Source organism: Ursus americanus, chromosome 24, assembly GCF_024610735.1.
Source record: "Ursus americanus isolate L20-20 chromosome 24, mUrsAme1.1.p, whole genome shotgun sequence".
NCBI lineage: Eukaryota > Metazoa > Chordata > Mammalia > Carnivora > Ursidae > Ursus > Ursus americanus.
In genome coordinates, this window is record NC_142150.1 from 14,937,655 (window position 1) to 14,955,629 (window position 17,975).

Genomic DNA, 17,975 nt, shown 5'->3' on the forward strand with positions numbered 1-17,975 from the left:
AGCTGGATTATGTGACCATGGACTCAAAATGACCTTGAAAAGAACAGAAGGCCAACAAGAAAATTTTTCTTTGTTACAAAGATAGGAAAATATTAAGATTAAAAAAAACTAATCAAATGAGATGAACTAGCAGAAGTAACACAGAAAGGACAAAAAGTGAGATTATGAGAAACTGCTAAATATCAGTAAATCCAGGTGCAATTTTTAAAACATGATATTTAAAATATTTGAAGTGTATTAAGTTTACTTAATATTCCCTTAATTTTGATCACATTGTGTAAGAATTCTGTCTATGCTTCAATTTATGTGAGGTAAGGAGAGTTTGAAGAGGACCAAAGGGCAATTATCATTTTGGAAAATGCAAAGACTGGATGAATTGAGTGCCTAAAACATAAGAGCATATGAACAGTTTTCAAGAACATTAAGAAACCTAAAGGTTAGTCGACATTATTTTCTCTCCCCCCAACCTCAAAAAGAGTCAGTAGACTTCACTTTTTTTTAAAGCAAACTCTACGACCAACATGGGGCTTGAACTCACAACCCTGAGATCAAGGGCTGCATGCTCTACCAACTGGGGTAGCCAGACACCCAAGAGTTGGTTGACTTCAGAACAGAGTTCCTAAGGTCTAAGTTATTCAAGAGCTCGTGATCTTCTCTGGAGAATTCTCCCACAGGAAATCAGCCCTCTGAGATGGTTTCCACACAAGAAGGGTGACAATCTAGAACAGAGTGGCAACCACGAGTCTCCTCTCTCCTGGGAAAATCTTGTCTGCCAAGCCCTTCTCGTATGATCCATATAGTTGCTCTAAGGGTCTCTTAGGAAAATGGGGAAAACCCAGAAGTTAATCAACAACACAGCACAGTTCCTAGAGTTTTGGAGAAAAGCCTGACACTTGGAAGTACATCCCCTATCCTGCATCTTTAAAACAAGAACCATGGGCACCTTAGTGGCTCAGTAGGTTAAGCAATTAACTCTTGATTTTGGCTCAGGTCATGATCTCAAGGGTTGTGAGATCGATCGAGCCCCCCATTGGGCTCCATGCTCAGCAGGGTGTCTACTTGAAATTCTCTCTCCCCTTCTCCCTCTCCCTCTGCCCGCCCCCCTCCCCATGCTTGCTAGCATTCTCTCTCTCTCCAATAAAAAGGAAATCTTTAAAAATAACAAGAACCAGATGAGAGTGGGAATTGGGACATCTACCTATCTTTCTAAGAAAACAGTTCTCATCAAGTTCTTCAGGGAAGTTTTGATGTCACCCACTTGTACTAAGTTACTGTCTGCAGTTTATACTAGGAGCTACCCGGGAGAACTTCACAGCCTGAGGGCGAATGGAGAAGTGAGACCGGAAGCAACCTAGGCTCATTCCCCTGCCCTGCCCTGTTACAGAGCTAACATATAGGTACCATCTCTCAGCCAAATTCATGTCACTCTTCTTAGGAGGGAAAATTTCCCCAAATAAAACCTTAAAAATGTACAGGACTGGGGAGAATTTAACTCTGAATTTTCTGAATGAGGTTCTGAAATCTGATTCAAGCATCAAAAATATTTTGTTGTCAAGGTGCACTAAGATTTCATTCTTTCGATGGTCAAATTTATATTTAAAGCTTCGTTAAAAAAAATAATAAAAGGCTACATTCTATTGTAAAAATAAAGGAAAAGAAAAAGGGGCTTACATAATCTTTTACTTCTCTTGATCTTTAATACTTAAATACAAATTAAATATGAAGGATAAAGCATCATTAAATAACTTGAAATATGCTTAGATATCTAGCATTATATTAGATAAATAACTTAGATATGCTTATCCCAAAAGTTTCTCGCTAGTACAGACATCAGACCAGTCTGGGATCTAAATGGCCCAGCTGCCTCCCAAAATATCTATGGTTTACATTTCCTTACAAGGCTATTCTTACATTCTTATGGGCCAACATGTTGCCACAGGGGGGTGATTCAATGCCTTCCCCGCAAGGCCTTTCAGTACAGAAAAGCTAGGAAAACCAGGAAAATATATTTTTTAAAGATGTTCACTTCTTGGACCTGGACTGTTAGAAGGGCATTCCTGTTCCCCAATCACTTGCATCTAAAAAAAGAGATGCCCAGTGCCAAGTCTTGCTATTGACTTAGTGCAGAGGGGGAGAAACTGGCTACTGTGCTTGTCAATTAAAATATATAATGGTATCAAAACATGCTTTAGAGATTGAAAACAACCACCCCAAACATTCAGACTTTTAACTGCTCATACATGACAAAACAGACTTCACTACATTTTAAGAACCTCGCTAAAAACAGTGCCAGCCATATACACTGTTCAAGAACAAATACTTGGGGGTGCTAAGGGGGCTCAGTCAGTGGGATGGAGCCCTGCATTGGACTCCCTGCTCATCAGAGAGTCTGCTTCTCCCTCTCCATCTCCCTCTTCCTCTCTGTGTATGCGGGAGTGAGCACACGCATGCACACGTGCTCTCTCTCTCTCTCAAATAAATAAATAAATCTTAAAAAAACAAAAAAGAACAAATACTTGTCTGTGGGGGGTTGAGTCCAGAGTAGACTACTACATAATTACATCTTGCCATTTAAAAGGGGTATTTGAGGGGTCCCTGGGTGGCGTAGTCGTTGGGGTATTTGAGGGGTCCCTGGGTGGCGTAGTCGTTAAGCGTCTGCCTTCGGCTCAGGGCGTGATCCCAGCGTTTTGGGATCGAGCCCCACATCAGGCTCCTCTGCTAGGAGCCTGCTTCTTCCTCTCCCACTCCCCCTGCTTGTGTTCCCTCTCTCGCTGGCTGTCTCTCTCTGCCAAATAAATAAATAAAATCTTTTAAAAAATAAACAAATAAAAAATAAAAGGGATATTTGAATACAAACTCGCTAAAGTCTTTAGAAATTGAGGTTATTAAATGTACATGAACCATAAAGTCATGATCTGTCTCTTGCTAAGACTGATTTCTAAATTCAAATTGGAATTTCCCCAATTTCAGACCATAGGGGTGCTACCTGGCCTACAGTTTGACTATCAAGTACTTAAACACAAAAGAAATGCCTAGAAAGGCAGACAAATTAGCCATTTGTGTAAGAGTACTGATTTGCTAAATGCCCTAGCATTTTTTTTCTTCCCTGGCAGAACTTAAAAATAGAGCATTTTATCATCTTAATGAAGTTCTGAAAAAAAAAAAAAAAAAAAACCAAAAAACTATAGTTCACTTAACAAAGTTGGAGAAAAAAAGGAAAAAGCTATCCATATTCTTTTATATATAAGAAAAGTTGTTGGCATTGCCAAAAATTTGAAGGCTGCCTGAGACCGTTAAAGGCAAGCTGGATAACACCCTTCTAAAGCCAAAACCTTGAAATCCAGCTTAAAAAATTAAAAGAACAAAGCTGTCTTATCAAGAACACTCTGAGTGGTATTAGTTACATTTTTCAGAGTGAAAGGCACATCTGGCAGGGTTTAACTCTAACCCAAGTGTACCAACAAATATGGTACTTTTATGGAAATTTATATCTTTTTTTATAGAGAAACAATGAGAGATTGTCTTAGGAAAAATTTCAATGAATCACTAAAGGATTCTGAGAACTTTACTTAACAGTGTACACAGGTTCAGAGAAATTCAAAGCAGTGAGAGACATGTGCCATCATCTAGTCCAATACCCATCGTTTATTGATAAGAAAAAATGGGAATGAAGGGATAGGCACAACGGGGAGACCAGAAACCAAAACCCAAACTTGCAGGCTGTCAGTACTTTCACTATTATAAAGACGACTAAAATAAGAATTTGAGAGATAGACTGAAAGAGGCCAAGAAAATGCCTAAACTTGCCGGGATCCACCTACCAGTACAAAACTTTGATCTTCCCTAAGAGATTAAGTTGTCAAATGTTACCTTACAATTCTAATGTTAAGAGCCAAGTGCCTGGACATTAAATGCTTGTGATACCATAACTGTCACGAGCATGTAGACTGGAAATCATAAAACATTAGTGGTTACTGAAAAACCTTAAGAAACCTTGAATAAGAGAATTACGGGTTCAAGTCCTGAGTATTGTTCGGACAACGAACATTGTCACCTTGTGAGGCAGTGAGCTCCCCATTCAATGGAAATATTCCAGTAGAGCTGGACAACTGAAGAAGTTTCCTGGGTGGGTGAGAGATTCCATGATTTAGACAACTATACTTCCCTTAACCAAGGGAGAGGATGCAAGAAATGTATTTTTTTTTAAAAAATCAAATTCAAGAGAAAGAAAACTCTTGGCAGTAAGAGTTGTTTACTTCCTTGTTTTACAGGTGGAGAAACCAAGGCCCTGAGGGGTTAAGCATGTTACCCACTCAAGGTCACTTGTGTGATTTATTGACAGGTCTGGAAACCAGCTCTCCAAATTCCCAGCAGAACGCTCTTTCTTCTCTTGTATTTAAAGAGAACCCAGGAGTTCAGCTGGTTTGTAAAATAAAGGGTCAAAACTTAAAGATATTCATAGATTGGCCTTCTTAAACACAAAGTTCACTTGTATGTGATATTAATGCATCTGTAGGAAGACACATACACAAACTAAACATTGAAACGTACACATCCTAATGCAGAAATCAAGAGATATCAAACTCCACCATCAAAAAAGGCATAAACATTTAGCCACTGATGACTACCCGCCAGAGAATGCAGGTGACATCGGAGAAAGCAGAAGAAAATATTTTCAAATGATACTGTTAAAAGAAGAAAGGTGTTTGGTGTAGTAAAAAAAAACATCTTAAGGAAGAATCTGAGATGATGCTTCGGAAAGAAAAAACAACAGATTATTTTGAAAAAACACTTCAAAGCCTCTCAGGTAACCATCAATTCTATATAGAAAGCTCGATAACCTGCCCACTGCACAGGATACGCACAGCGTGAAGGTTGGAGAGATTATGACTAATTATATGGAAGTGAGGACGTTGAGTAACTTTTTGTACAGTATCCAAATTACTGAAACAGAATGATTTTATTTTCCGAGTGTTAAGCCATACCCACAGGAAACAAGCAGGGCTATTCTACCCTACCAAAGCGCCTTAGCTAGTCATGCATTCTGCAACAAGTCTCCATGGCAAATTTCCTAACACACACTTCTAAACACAAAGAACTCTTCCTCCAAGTGAGTGGAAACGAAGAGGCTTGTGCAACTTCACCCAGAACGAAATCCTGCTGCTCCTGGGATCTTTTACGAGAGGATCTAACATTATCGTCACCTTGTCATCCCAAAATTATGGAAGAATTATAAAATCATAGAACTTCTGGAAACTACAGGCAGCCTCAGAAATAATCTAGTGGATCCAATGACTTCATTTTTCGGATGAGAAAATTGTTACTCCCCCAACCTCCTTCCCCCCTCCCCTGCCCCTGCCGCAGCCTCAAAAATAGGAAAATGACTTGCCCAAGGCCACAGAATTAATTAGTGGCAAGGTAAGGACTGTGACCAAGGGCTCAGACTCACCAGTGTCTCCATGAAGCCACAGAAACGGCCTGTATAATCTTAACACTGGTTACTAGGCGTAATCTAGGATGTGGAGACCTGTGCTCCGAGACTACAGCACCCAACACTGAGAGTGTAACACATAAACCAGGAGACACAGGTGCACAAACTTCTCCCCACCACCAGTGGGACTTCATCTCTTTCTCTCAAGAATCTGGGAGTGTAGGTGGTTAAAAGTGACATATTACCATTACTATAGGAATAACCTTGAATCCCTTTGATAAAATAAACTTTGGAATTTTAATACCAGTAAGATTACTTCCTTTAAAACACCCCGGGGTGAATTGTGACAAGCCAGTGTATTGTGACACAGGATTGAGAACTGCTCTTGCAAAATATAAATAACCAGTACAGGTGCAGCAAACAGTGTGAACACAGGAATCCCATCAACAATACTGAGGATTACGTCTGACTCTGCCCCCAGACTCGGATAAAGCAGCTTTCAGCAGGAAATAGACACTGTTGGACGGAACAAGTTTAAACGAGCCTAAAGAAGCAGCAGTATCCTCTCTCTGGGGCTTTCTCAAATCGGGACAAAAGACTAAATGCTGAGAATGCTGAATTTGGCAATCCTGTGTGGGAATGATGTCTGAATTCCAAGCCCCGAGTCTGCCTTCGGTGTGGCCTTAACTTATTCTCTCTTCGCTGCAACATTTTTAAGTGCCTCCTGTGTACCAGGCTCTGTGTCCTCCAAGTTGAGTAAAATAAAATCTCTGCTCTTTGTGGGTCCCAGGGTCTCCAAAGTGGGATGCATAGATCCCTGGTGGAGGTGAAGATACCACATGTACCACTGAGCCGTGAGAAGAAAATAAAACAACTTTGATTAATCGGCCTCATCTTTTTAACTTGTATCTGCGTTTGTAATTTCCTGTGTAAGAGCCATGGATGCACATGCTTCAGAAATCGGGAAGAGTTTGGGACCATGGATCTAATCCCTTCGTATGTAACTGTGGCTCACTAAAGCTATAATGGGTCAGCAGATCGGAAGTACTTGGAAAAAGATCCCAGGTGATCCCAAATCAATTGGAGTGTGCAAACCTTCAGCACCTGCCCGTCCTCAACATGGCTTTTGAGATTCGCTGAACTAGATGGTTTCTCAAAATGCAAACACACTGCCCTTGAAATGCCCTTTAAGTGGGGTAGTCACATAATAGATACTTTTGAGGATGAAATGAAGAGACCGGGATGAAATAAGGAGTTATCAGGATGTCCGATCACTCTAGCTATAGGTCACAAGTGGAAGAGGAAAACGTAGCACATTTGCTCACCCCAGCACCTCAGAAAGTGCCATGACGGTGCGAGTTTAGGCAACCTAATTGGGACAGTTGCCAATGATTTTTGTTTCCCAAGCCTCGAACGGTGAGTTCTGTACGGCTCCAAGTTGAGAACATCGTATCTTACTACCTCCAGTAAGTTCTAAAGGAAGATGCTCTACAGACAAGAACGTGCTCACATAAACATGTGATATTTCTCTGTGGTTTTAAGTACTAATGTAAAACAGCCCTTTTCCTTACAGGGCACGTCTATCATCAAAACTGGAGGAATCTACTAACCAAGGTCTTTACTACTGGTCAAAATAGCAAAAACATGCTTTTCTATGAATAGAGAGGCTTGAGAGGTGTTAGGTAAAGGCACCTCTCCTGCATGAATTCCCTAAGTTTCAAAAGAACAGGAAAAAAAGAGCCCCATTTCCTCTACCCAGTCTTCTTTCCCTCACTTCCACTCAAACCTGCCCACTTAATGTACCTTTTTGGGGGCAAACTGTTCTTCACAGCAAAATGAATTTGTCAGTAAAAAAGTTAAATTTCACTGTACTGGAGGAAAACGACTTCAAATACATAACTTAAACGTGAAACAGGAAAAATAAGCCAGGGGAGCTGGAGGCCAAAGAATGAGACAGATTCCAAGGCAACAGGCTGCAATATTCAGTAAAACCCCACTGGCAGAGAGCAAGCTGAACACCTCCCACCACCCACCTGGAAACACAGCGATGCTCTGCCCTGCATAGAAAGGATTTCTTCACAGAGTCAGCTACTCCTTTAAAATTATTTATTTCTGGGGCACCTGGGTGGCGCAGTCGTTAAAGGCGTCTGCCTTCGGCTCAGGGCGTGATCCCGGCGTACCGGGATCGAGTCCCACATCGGGCTCCTCTGCTGTGAGCCTGCTTCTTCCTCTCCTACTCCCCCTGCTGTGTTCCCTCTCTCGCTGGCTGTCTCTCTGTCACATAAATAAATAAAATCTTTAAAAAAAAAAAAATTATTTATTTCTAAGAGGTCCCCTTCCTTGGCTATAAGGTAAAAGGAAATTCCCTTCACCCAAGGACCTCTCAGAATCCCTTCCTCTTTCAGGCAGTTCTTTCACTGCTCTTGATTTAATCACTCCGATCGCCGCACAACACAAGCACATACACCAAGCCTTGCATTCAATTACCCTATTCTTTATTGGTCGTATTTGCCAATACCACCTACAACACCGACTTCAGATTCCTCTTCTTTTCTGAAGGGAATGTCTAAAGCTTCAGGTCTCCCTTTGAGGAGGGAGATTTTAGAAGTCAGAACCAACTGAGTGGCTTTCCCAGCCCCAGGCAGCTCAAAAGAAAAGTTCTGCGGATTAAGGTACAGCAGAAAACTGCTGCCTTCCATTCTGGTTGGGCAGAGAATATGCTCTGGAACTTTGATTTTCTTCCAACATCCTGTACTTCAGGTCAGCATTCCTTCTTTAAAAGGCCTACTTGGGTAAGAAGAGTATTTTCACCAAAAGAAACCTGCAATTTCACCCCCTCCTTCCGTCTTGTTTTTGCCCGGCTCCCCCCCAGCGCTCCAGAACCCTGGGCGTTTGTCTGCGAGTCCGGAGTGGAACTGGACCGAGGTGCCAGGTCCCTCTACCTGGATGAGGTCAAACTGGAAGGGGATTCGCCCTGGCCGAGGCACAGGTGTTTCTTCTCCCCACGTGCTGGAACCCAGAAAGCTCCAGGTGTTTCCCCACGAAACGTGCGTAGGTCTGCAGACCCAGGCCAAGTTCTAGACGCCTTCTGCCTACCGATGACGAAGCTCTTGCCAGCTGAGCGGGGGCCCGCGTGAGAAGGGAAGGTCTCCTGAAAAGGCTGCCAGGGGCAAGCGTTTCCAGATTCCTTCCTCCTGCTTGGCCCCAGATGCACTTGCGGGGGAGGGGGTGACTGTGCCCCAAAGTCTAGGGGGAAAAGCTGCTCGTGGCTCAGACCCAGGCTGGCAAAGTCTGGAAAGCCCGCCCCGCGGGAGTGGGTGCCGAGCACCCCACATACAGGTGACCCGCGCCCAGCTCTTCGGGACACTGGTGGGTGGGGTGGGATTGACCACCGGCTCCACCCCCACAACACCCCTTGTTCCCCCCACCCCCACCCCCGGTACCCTCACCCCGGCACTCACAGCGCTTGGGTGAAGGCGCTGAGCCCCTCGGGCACGGCCGTCAGCCCCTTCCCGGAGCAGTCCACCCGACGGTCGCCGTCGCAACTGCAGGGCGCCGCGCAGAGAGGCGGCGCCGCTCCGCTGGGCTCGGCCGAGCCGCGCAGCCCCAGGGCGAGGAACCAGAGTAGCCCCAGAGGGCCCGGCATTGCTGCGGCCGCCTCCCGCGCCGGCCTCTCCCGCGGCGCCGCTCGTTCGGCGCGCCTCCGCTGCCCTCCGACGCCCCCGCGGCCGGCCGGCGGGCTGGGGCGGGGGCTCTCCTCTCTCGGCGGTCGCGCGGGCTCGGCCCCTTCAACAGTCCGCGGCAGCAGTGCAGGGACGCGGCGCTCCGGAGTTTCGCCCTTCCCGCTGCTCCATGGAAGCGCAGAGGCAGCCCCGCTCCTCCGGCGGCTCAGGCCAGCCAGCCGGGCCGTGCGCAGCTGCCGGGGCCGCGCTCTGCCATCGCACCGGCCTCCCTGTCCCCGGCCTCCCGCCGCAGCCGCTCTTCAAGGTTGCGGAGCGCAGCCTTCAGCCATGCCGGCCCCTCGCCCCAGCCCCCGCCCGACTCTCGTACAAACACCCAGGCTCCTGCTCGCTCTCTCGCCGCCGCAGCTCAATCTCCTCCCGTCCTTTTCCCTTCTAGGGTTGCACGCTCGGGTTCCCAAGCCCCCAGCCGCTGGGTTATGCAAATCACTTAGGTACATGCAAAACTAACCCTTCTCCCAGAGCGCCATTGGCCCGCGGAGGTCTCGAGCTCATTACTATGCAAGAAGGGGAGCCGCCACTGGCCAAGAGTAGGACCAGAGGGGCGTGTTTATCGGGCGTGAGTGACAGGGTGGTGGTGGTGGTGGTGGTGGTGGTTCAAGGCAAAATCCCCGATTTGGCTCGATTTGTGTGGCAGACTGTGGATGGAAGGTGGAAGGATCTGAAGACGTAGAGTCTGGTTTTCTTCCCTCCCCCACCCGTCTTCTTCCCTCTGCAGAAACTGGATCTCCTAAATCGGATGACCTGAAAAGTAGAACTTGCCTCCAGCATTCAGTTAAGTTTCAAATGACTCTCCACTGTTCCAAAGGGTGAAGACTTTGGGAGCTGTGCAAATGGAAATAAGATGAGGAGGAGGAGGGGGAAAGTCTCCCTCATCTGACATAAATATTTAGGTTTTAGCTATATACTGAATTAAAGCAGCGTACCCGCACACGCCTCTCACTTCAAGACCTGAGATCTTTACAGCTATTTTGATATGGACTGGATAGCTAAGTCTTAGCAATTAACCACCGATGATACCAAGCTTTGGTGATCTCAATTCAGACTGTTTCCTCAGTACTTTAAAATCTAAAAACACAGGAATCTTGTAAGGGCAAAAGAGGTGATGTTTCTGAATACTGGACAATTTCTCCAGACAGGAGAACATTTGAGTGCTAGGTGACTACCGCTGAGAAGCCAACAGCAACTTTGGTGTCAGGTAATTATCAGCTGTCCTCCCTCTTGTGGACTTCTGTGACTTAACAGACTCCACAGAATCATTGTTTGCGCCAAATACTGCTTTAGGGGCACCTCTTTTCTTACTTTCCACTATGCCTTTGCGTTGTTTTACTATCTATATTAGGGACAGTTTTCATGAATAGTTTGAGGCAGATGGGGTTAAAAATGTCACTATCCTAAAGTTTACCCATCATGTCACCTAACTAAAATTAAGGAAAATGGAAACAAATTGATACAGACCTAAGAAGTTTAAAATGAAACATTGCCATCTTCTTTGCATTTGAGAGTTTATCTTTAAAAATAATGCCCAGTTGGGTACGTGACTAATATACAATAAATTGATTTATATGCTAGAGAGTCAATAAATACAAACATGCCTTGACTTCAAGTTTTTAAGAATGATGTATTTCCTCTAACTGTGGGTCTGAAAGAGAACTCAAAGCTATGTGGAAAACTCTCTGGTTTTGAAGATGAGAAATCTGAAGCCTTTTGGTTTTCTGTGCCGACCAAAATCATCACAGAGCAACTCCTGGTCTTACAGCTCCTTGTCTTGTGCCCTTGGAGCCTTCCCTAAATTGGTGCCCATTGTCCTAATCATTTCTATTATTTTCTAGCAACTCTCATGAGAAAGTGACATGAGGAAAACTTGTAAATTGGGTTTCTTTAATTGATTCTTTTAAGACCACTCTTTTATAACAACACTGAAGGATGACAGAATTTCTCCTGCCAAGATACCACTTTCTTACAATGTTTTAAAATGGGAATTATATATTACATTGATTTTTTTTGTTCCAATAACTCATTTCCTTTCTTCTAAAGTTGTGGTTTTTAAACTTCAGTAAGCATAAGAATTGCATGCAAAGCTGGATTAAAAGACACAAAGTGATTTAATAGACTTGGGTGGAGCCCAGGAATTAGCATTTTGATGCACATCGTGTGAAAGTGATATAGGGAGTCTGTAAACCACATTTATCCTTTGCTTCCAAGGAATAAAATATTAGGGCTGACAACTTAGGTGAAAGGAGAGATTCAGATTTTGGAGAAAGGAGAGATGTAGATTTTATTGAAGAATAAATTCATATTGTCTGGCAGGTGAAGACGGTGAGAAAGGAGGATTCAAATTTGCAGCTTGTCCAAGAAGACAAAATTTCAAGAGCAATGGACTTGGGTAAGGAAGAAAAGAGGTAATATCTGTCAAAGTGTTAATATCTCTTATAGTTCCTATAGTATATGTGCTTTACATTAAAGACAAATTAGCCACCTAGTCTTCACTTCTTGGATAAGATGTCCTAAGAGGGCAAAACAAATTAATTTTTAAGATTCTATCTCAGAGGGGTGCCTGGGTGGCTCAGTTGGTTAAGTGTCTGCCTTCGGCTCAAGTCATGATCCCAGGGTGCTGGGATCGAGCCCTGCGTCGGGTTCCAGGCTCAGTGGAGAGTCCACTTCTCCCTCTCCCTCTGCTGCTCTCTCTCTCTCTCTGTCAAATAAATAAATAAAATCGTAAAAAAAAAAAAAGATTGTATCCCAGATAACTGGAGAAAAATGATCAGCTCTTAAAGAAACCATAAGGACCTAGAAAGATATCAGGATGAACCAAAATATGTTGGCAAGCTAAAACTCAACAGACTCTTCGCAGACTGGTTCCTCTTTCTCATTTTCTGTAGCTGTGAATGAGTGAACGTGTAGCGTCCGCAGGCTAACTCAGAGGAAGTGGAGCCCGGCAGCAGTGTTTCTGTATACTCTACGGGGCACTTTTGGGCAATGGACCAGGCACCCTTTTCGAGGGATGCTCACCTTGGGGCTTTTGGGCAAAGGGCACAAGGCTTATCGACTAGTCAACAAGCTAGACTTTGGTCCCATTCACCTCCTCACCCAGGCACTCCTGTAAATATAGAGACTGCGTAAGTGTATGCAGAGGCTCTGGCTGCTGGGCCAAGGTGCTGTGTTATGGAAATAAAAACTGGGAGGTTGTGGGGGCTCTCCCATAGTGCTATCATGTTTTATAGTCCTCAAACAGACAGAATTTCACTTTGTATGAATTATTTCCGACTTACAGAAAGAACAAAAATCTGAATTCACAGCAATCAGCTTAGGAAAAAAAATGTTGGGGCGCCTGGGTGGCTCAGTTGGTGAAGGTGAAGCATCTGCCTTCGGCTCAGGTCATGATCTCAGGGTCCTGGGATGCAGTCCTGCATCGGGCTCCTTGCTCCGTGGGGAGCCTGCTTCTCCCTTTCCCTCTGCCTGCCTCTCGCTGAGCCTGGCACTCCCCCCTGCTTGTACTCTCTCTGTCAAATAAATAAATAAAATCTTAAAAAGAAGAGGAGGAGGAGGAGGAGGAGGAGGAGGAGGAGGAGGAGAAGAAGAAGAAGAAGAAGAAGAAGAAGAAGAAGAAGAAGAAGAAGAAGAAGAAGAGGAAGAGGAAGAGGAAGAAGGAGAAAAGAAACAATGTTACAAATGTATTTGAAGCTCCCTTTGTACCTCTCTCCAATCTTTTCCTACTTGGGAAGTCAGCCCATTCCTAAAGTTTGTAATTAATTTCCATGCGTATTTTCAGTATTTTCATGCTTTTCATATGTGTGTATCCCTGAGTAATATATAGTCTTCCTTTGCAAATACAAATACTATCATTCTGTACTCCTGTGCAACTTGCTTTTTTTCACTCAACCTGTGAGCTTTATGAAATATGTGTTCATGAGATATGTAGTCATTGTAAATTCATCTTTATTATTACATAGTGTTTGTCCGTTTTATTGTTAATATTAAACTTATTTCTATTTTTTCTAACAATAGTACCATGAATATTCTTGTACAAGTCCCCTTGCTTGTGCATGCAAGAATTTCTTTAACATGGGTTTCCTTTATATACATGTATGTAGGCGTGTGTGTGTGTGTGTGTGTGTGTGTGTGTGTGTGTGTGTCTATGAGTGGATTATGCTCACTCACCATTATTGGATGTTGTAAAATTGCTTTCAAAAGTGATTGCGCTTACTTGTGCTTCTCACGGCAGAGAATAAAAATTCCCATTTTTCTATATCCTACCAACACCTGATATTGCAAGACTTAAATATTCGTAACTCTGATGCATATGAAATGCAATCTCAGTGTAGTTTAAATTTGCATTTCCCTGATTACAGCTGCATCTTTTCATCTGTTTATTGGACATTCCAGGGTGCTCTTCTGTGCATTTGCATTGCCTGTTCATTTCCTTCGCCTGTTTGTTTTCTATTGGGTTGTTCATATTTGTTTTCATTGTTTAGGGCCAGATAGTTAATACTTTGGGCTTTTCGTCAGCCATATGGTCTCTGTCAAAACTATTCAACTCTGGCATTGTAGCATCAAAGCAACCATAAATAATACATTAAAAAAAATAGCTGGGGCTGTGTTCCAATAAAACTTTTGGGGCAAAAAAATAGATGTTGGACTAGTTCTGGCCCATGGGCCAAAGTTTCCCAGCCCTGTTTTATAGGTGCTAATCCCTTATTGAAATCTGATTATTTTTGAAAACCGTTTGCAGGATTAATGTGAGATTCACAGGGATATACCTCAAGCTCCTGGTCATCTTTTCATGCAAGTTGAGATTGAGCGCTTTCAGATTTCTGGTCTCTGTGATGAGCCCATGCTGAAGATTATATTGCAGAATGAGCTAAGAAGAGCCAATTGCAAGCCAAAAAATGCCCCTCTTTCTGGAATGAATGGTCCAGAAAGAGTCGTGGGCACTCAGGGTTTACCTTATTTTCCATCCAAAAGGCACCCCAACTACTTTTGACCTCAGGCAATCACATGACCTATGAAAAGTGGCTATTGACTTTATAAAAGCATGGGCACCAAACCTGCCACTCAAAGTTAGAAGCTGAATATATATATTAAAAATATATGTTTACATTTGTATTATTATGTTTATATTGATATATATAAACGGGTATCTATACATACATGTACATACATAAACATCTCAAAACATGAGAGATTCAGGGGAAAGAAAGAATATCACACCACACATATCTGGTATGTGTCAAACAGTTGAATCCTCCGAGAGAGATGCTATTGTTTCTAAGCCAGGAGCCCTCCACGTTTGCATTTGGGGCTGGCAGAACTCCCACACTGGTTCAAAGTCTTGCTGGCATGCTATCCTGGTCTTAAATGGGTGCTTTCACCTACTTGTCCTTTTCTTCTGTGTCTCAATGTCCCCAGAGTGGTCCTGTCGTGCACAGGACCTATTGTGTAGGGATAATTTAAAATCACAACAATCACTTTGAAGCACACAAAATAACAATGTAAAATTGGAGACGTATTAAAAGTTGTACTGTGGCCACATTTGGGCCTCTGGCCCATTTTCCTCTATTGCCACACGAGCAGAAGTGTTAGATTTTGGGAGGTGAGGACTGGCAGCTTCTGGTGGCACTGACTGAGGTCCATTCTTGAAACCAGCTCTTTTCAAGACATCACAAAAGAGTTCTTAGTTTCCCTACCTGGTTGGACATCCTGGGGTCAGAGACCCTTTTCAGGAGTTTGAAGACCCATATTGACCCCAAATTTCAAAACATTTAGATTAACATCAGAAATCTTTTCCTAGTCATGCCTAATCCTTTCTAAACCCGATTTTCTTATTCTGATCTTTCCCTTTCAAATCTAACCCAAGAGGAGAATGACATTCAAGGGAACAATTTCTGAATGACAGAACCACATGTGGATCCCAAGGCCCCGAGTGCATAAACTACTGCAGAAGAACAGAACTAGGCAGAGGTAGGCAAGCATTACAGAAGCCAGGCATTGTGACAGAACAGTAAGGGAAAAATCAGAATAGAAATCTAGAAAGATTATCAGCTACTCATGCTGAGAATCTGTTAGGACCACAGTACTAACATAAAGTTCAGTCACAGAACTGGGTTCCTTCTTACTCTCTCAGAATTCTAAATAAAAGTTTGAACGTTTTAGGAAGACCATAGCATGAGACCAGATTTTAAACAACTACGTGCAAAATGTCGGCATCCCACAAAACAAGTGTATACAGAAGACCAGCGCTTGGGGGTGGTTCTCACCTGGAGATTAAAATATCCTGGAAAGCTCTTTTTTGTCTGCATGAACATATTTGGAAAGGGATCTGGCAAAGAAGACAGTAAGAGAATTTAAAACTCGAAGAGAAGCTGTGGGAAGATGGGGAAAGAAGACATCACATTCTGTAGATTCTTTCTATTCCTGACTTGGACACCTAATATTGTGTCCAGAAGGACACTACTGAACACCTCATGGGTAATTTTAAAACCTTTCTTTTTGTCTAGTGACAGTTACCATTACTCTCTTCAAAATAAGGAGTGGCAATCACAATGAAAATTTTAATAATCCTAGGGCTTTCGAAGATGTTTTTAAAATCTTTTTTGAAATAAAAAAAAATCAGAGACAATGCTTTTAAAAATACAGGCAAACTATCAACCATCTGTAGTTTTCAAGATTACCTGAGAGACAAGCAAAGAAAACTATGGAGACTAGATCAATGGTGCTGGATGTGAGGATGATGCCAACAATGCTATTTTTGGAGTCTGGTTTGCAAACTCTTAGTACAATTTATTAAACTCTTTTTTGCCTCACTTTAATGTTAAAATATATTAATTCGGTTTGTAGAACGTAATGAGGAAAGTTAAAAAAATTTTAATATGAATGTGAATGGATATATATATACATTATGAGCTCTACACCCAACGTGGGGCTTGAACTCATGACCCTGTGATCAAGAGTCACATGTTCGACCTACTGAGCCAACCAGGCTCCCTGAGGTGATAGAGAAACATATTATAGTAACTTTGCCAGTTTGCTCCTTTTATTTCAAAATGACACAAACTTGTAAAGATTTCCAACATTTTCTGGATTTTCTTTTTTCAAGAAATTTTTACCATGTGTCTACTCCTCAGAATCCACTCTGCTAGGGAGTGAAGAGTTTGGATTCATGTAGGCCAGTCTATATGTAAATCACCTGGGGAAGATGTTTAAAAACTCCCCCCTCCATTGATTCTGAAGTCACAGGCCTGGGATGGGGCCCTGGCTTTTCAATATTTGAAAGTTCCCGATTCTGATGTAGTCTCCCACCCAAATTTATGACTCTCTGCTAGAAGATTGTGCAAGTTTGGGTCCTTTGAGAAGCAAACAATGATAATAGGATTGCTCATGCCCAAAATTTATTAGGAGAAATGTTTCTGAGGAAAAATGGGGAGGGGATGGACGGAGGGAGACCTGTAGAGCCATTAGACTGAGACACAGGTTTGACTCCAGGTCGGGAAAGAAGAAAGGGCAAGAGACTGGGTGAGTCTTCGAAGTGCAGTTCTATCAAGGCTTGGCAAGACCAGTGGAGAAACCCCAAGAGAAAATCACCATCAGAAGAGTCCCTTGTCTCCTGAGTAAACCTGCTTTAGCGTCTTTGCGGCTGCGCTCAGTCCCTGACCTGGGTCCAGCCCAGGGAAAGTGTGGTGAAGGATTTCCCAGCAGGACTGTGGGTTAGTTAGCCTCCCTGTAGTCAGAAGTGCATTTCCTTGGCAGCCTCACCAAAGAAGGTAGGGCAAGGAGTCCCTCCCTTCAAGCAGCTTGCAGTCCCACTTAGGGAATTTAGAAAATTTAGGATTAGAAAGGACCTTAAGGCTTGTTCAATCACTTGTCTGAGGCTGAAGGAGGTGCAACAGCGTCTCCGTCACTCTTGGACAGGTCAAGGCTTAGCATGTTCACGTCCCCCCTGGTAGCAGAGTCTGTCTCTGAGCAGTTCCCTCCTCTGTGGTACCAAACTCTTTCTCCTCGATACTTTAAAATACTCAGAAATACAAAGAAATGTGGAGATCATATGTAAAATGCCCTCATTTAACAGTGAGAAATCAGACCCGCAGAGGGTAGCTAAATTACCCCCGGCAACATACCTGGTGAGTAGCAGATCTGGAGCTAATGTCTAGGTCAATTGCTCCTTACAGTCTATGATTGGCTTAATTTGTGTTTTTAATGTAGAGGGAAAAGAGAAAATATTTCACAAATGTAGTGTCTTACAAAGCAAGTTAATCACAATGCCTCAGATGGTCTTTGGTTTATTTAAGGAACGTGCCATGTCCTCTCTGAAAGGACTTTTCTCTTGATCAAACATCCTGTTTGGGCTCGGGTGAAGATAACGAAGAGGCGGAAAGCCAAAGATAATTTCCAGCCAACTAAAGTTGTTCATACTTCGAAGCCCTACACTAATACTACATGAATCTTCCCTCAGCGCAACCCCTGACAACCCACGTACTGAACGGTAGGTAGAGAGTCACAGAAGTTGGTAATACGTATAGGTTTGTTCTTTAGGTTGTGTTTGAGTTCCCTCATTTACAAAATTTGAATTTTATAAAATATATTTAAATATTAATTTTGCACTTAAAAGATTGGGTACATTCCCCCCCCCCAACAAGAGAGGAGGTTATTGTATCACTGCAGAAAGTCTGCAGAGAGGTCAAGCCCCGGGGCAGCCTTGATTTAGCCACTCAGTGATGTCATCAAGAATTCTTTCTTGAGGTTCTTTCCGTTTCTTCTCTGCGCTCTCTTTGGTATTGGCTTCATCCTCCGGCAATCACATGGCTGCA

The 17,975-nt window shown here is 43.2% G+C and overlaps 1 protein-coding gene across 2 annotated transcripts in view; it reads right to left on the reverse strand.

Annotated features, from left to right (window-relative positions):
- Nucleotides 1-9,077, reverse strand: part of LGR4 (leucine rich repeat containing G protein-coupled receptor 4) — a 99,222-nt gene extending 90,145 nt beyond the window's left edge. For both annotated transcript variants that reach the window (XM_045808594.2, XM_045808593.2), the window contains exon 1: nt 8,893-9,077. In XM_045808594.2, the coding sequence (XP_045664550.2) occupies nt 8,893-9,077 (185 nt within the window). The remainder of the gene's footprint in view (nt 1-8,892) is intronic.
- Between the last annotated feature and the right edge of the window lie 8,898 nt (nt 9,078-17,975).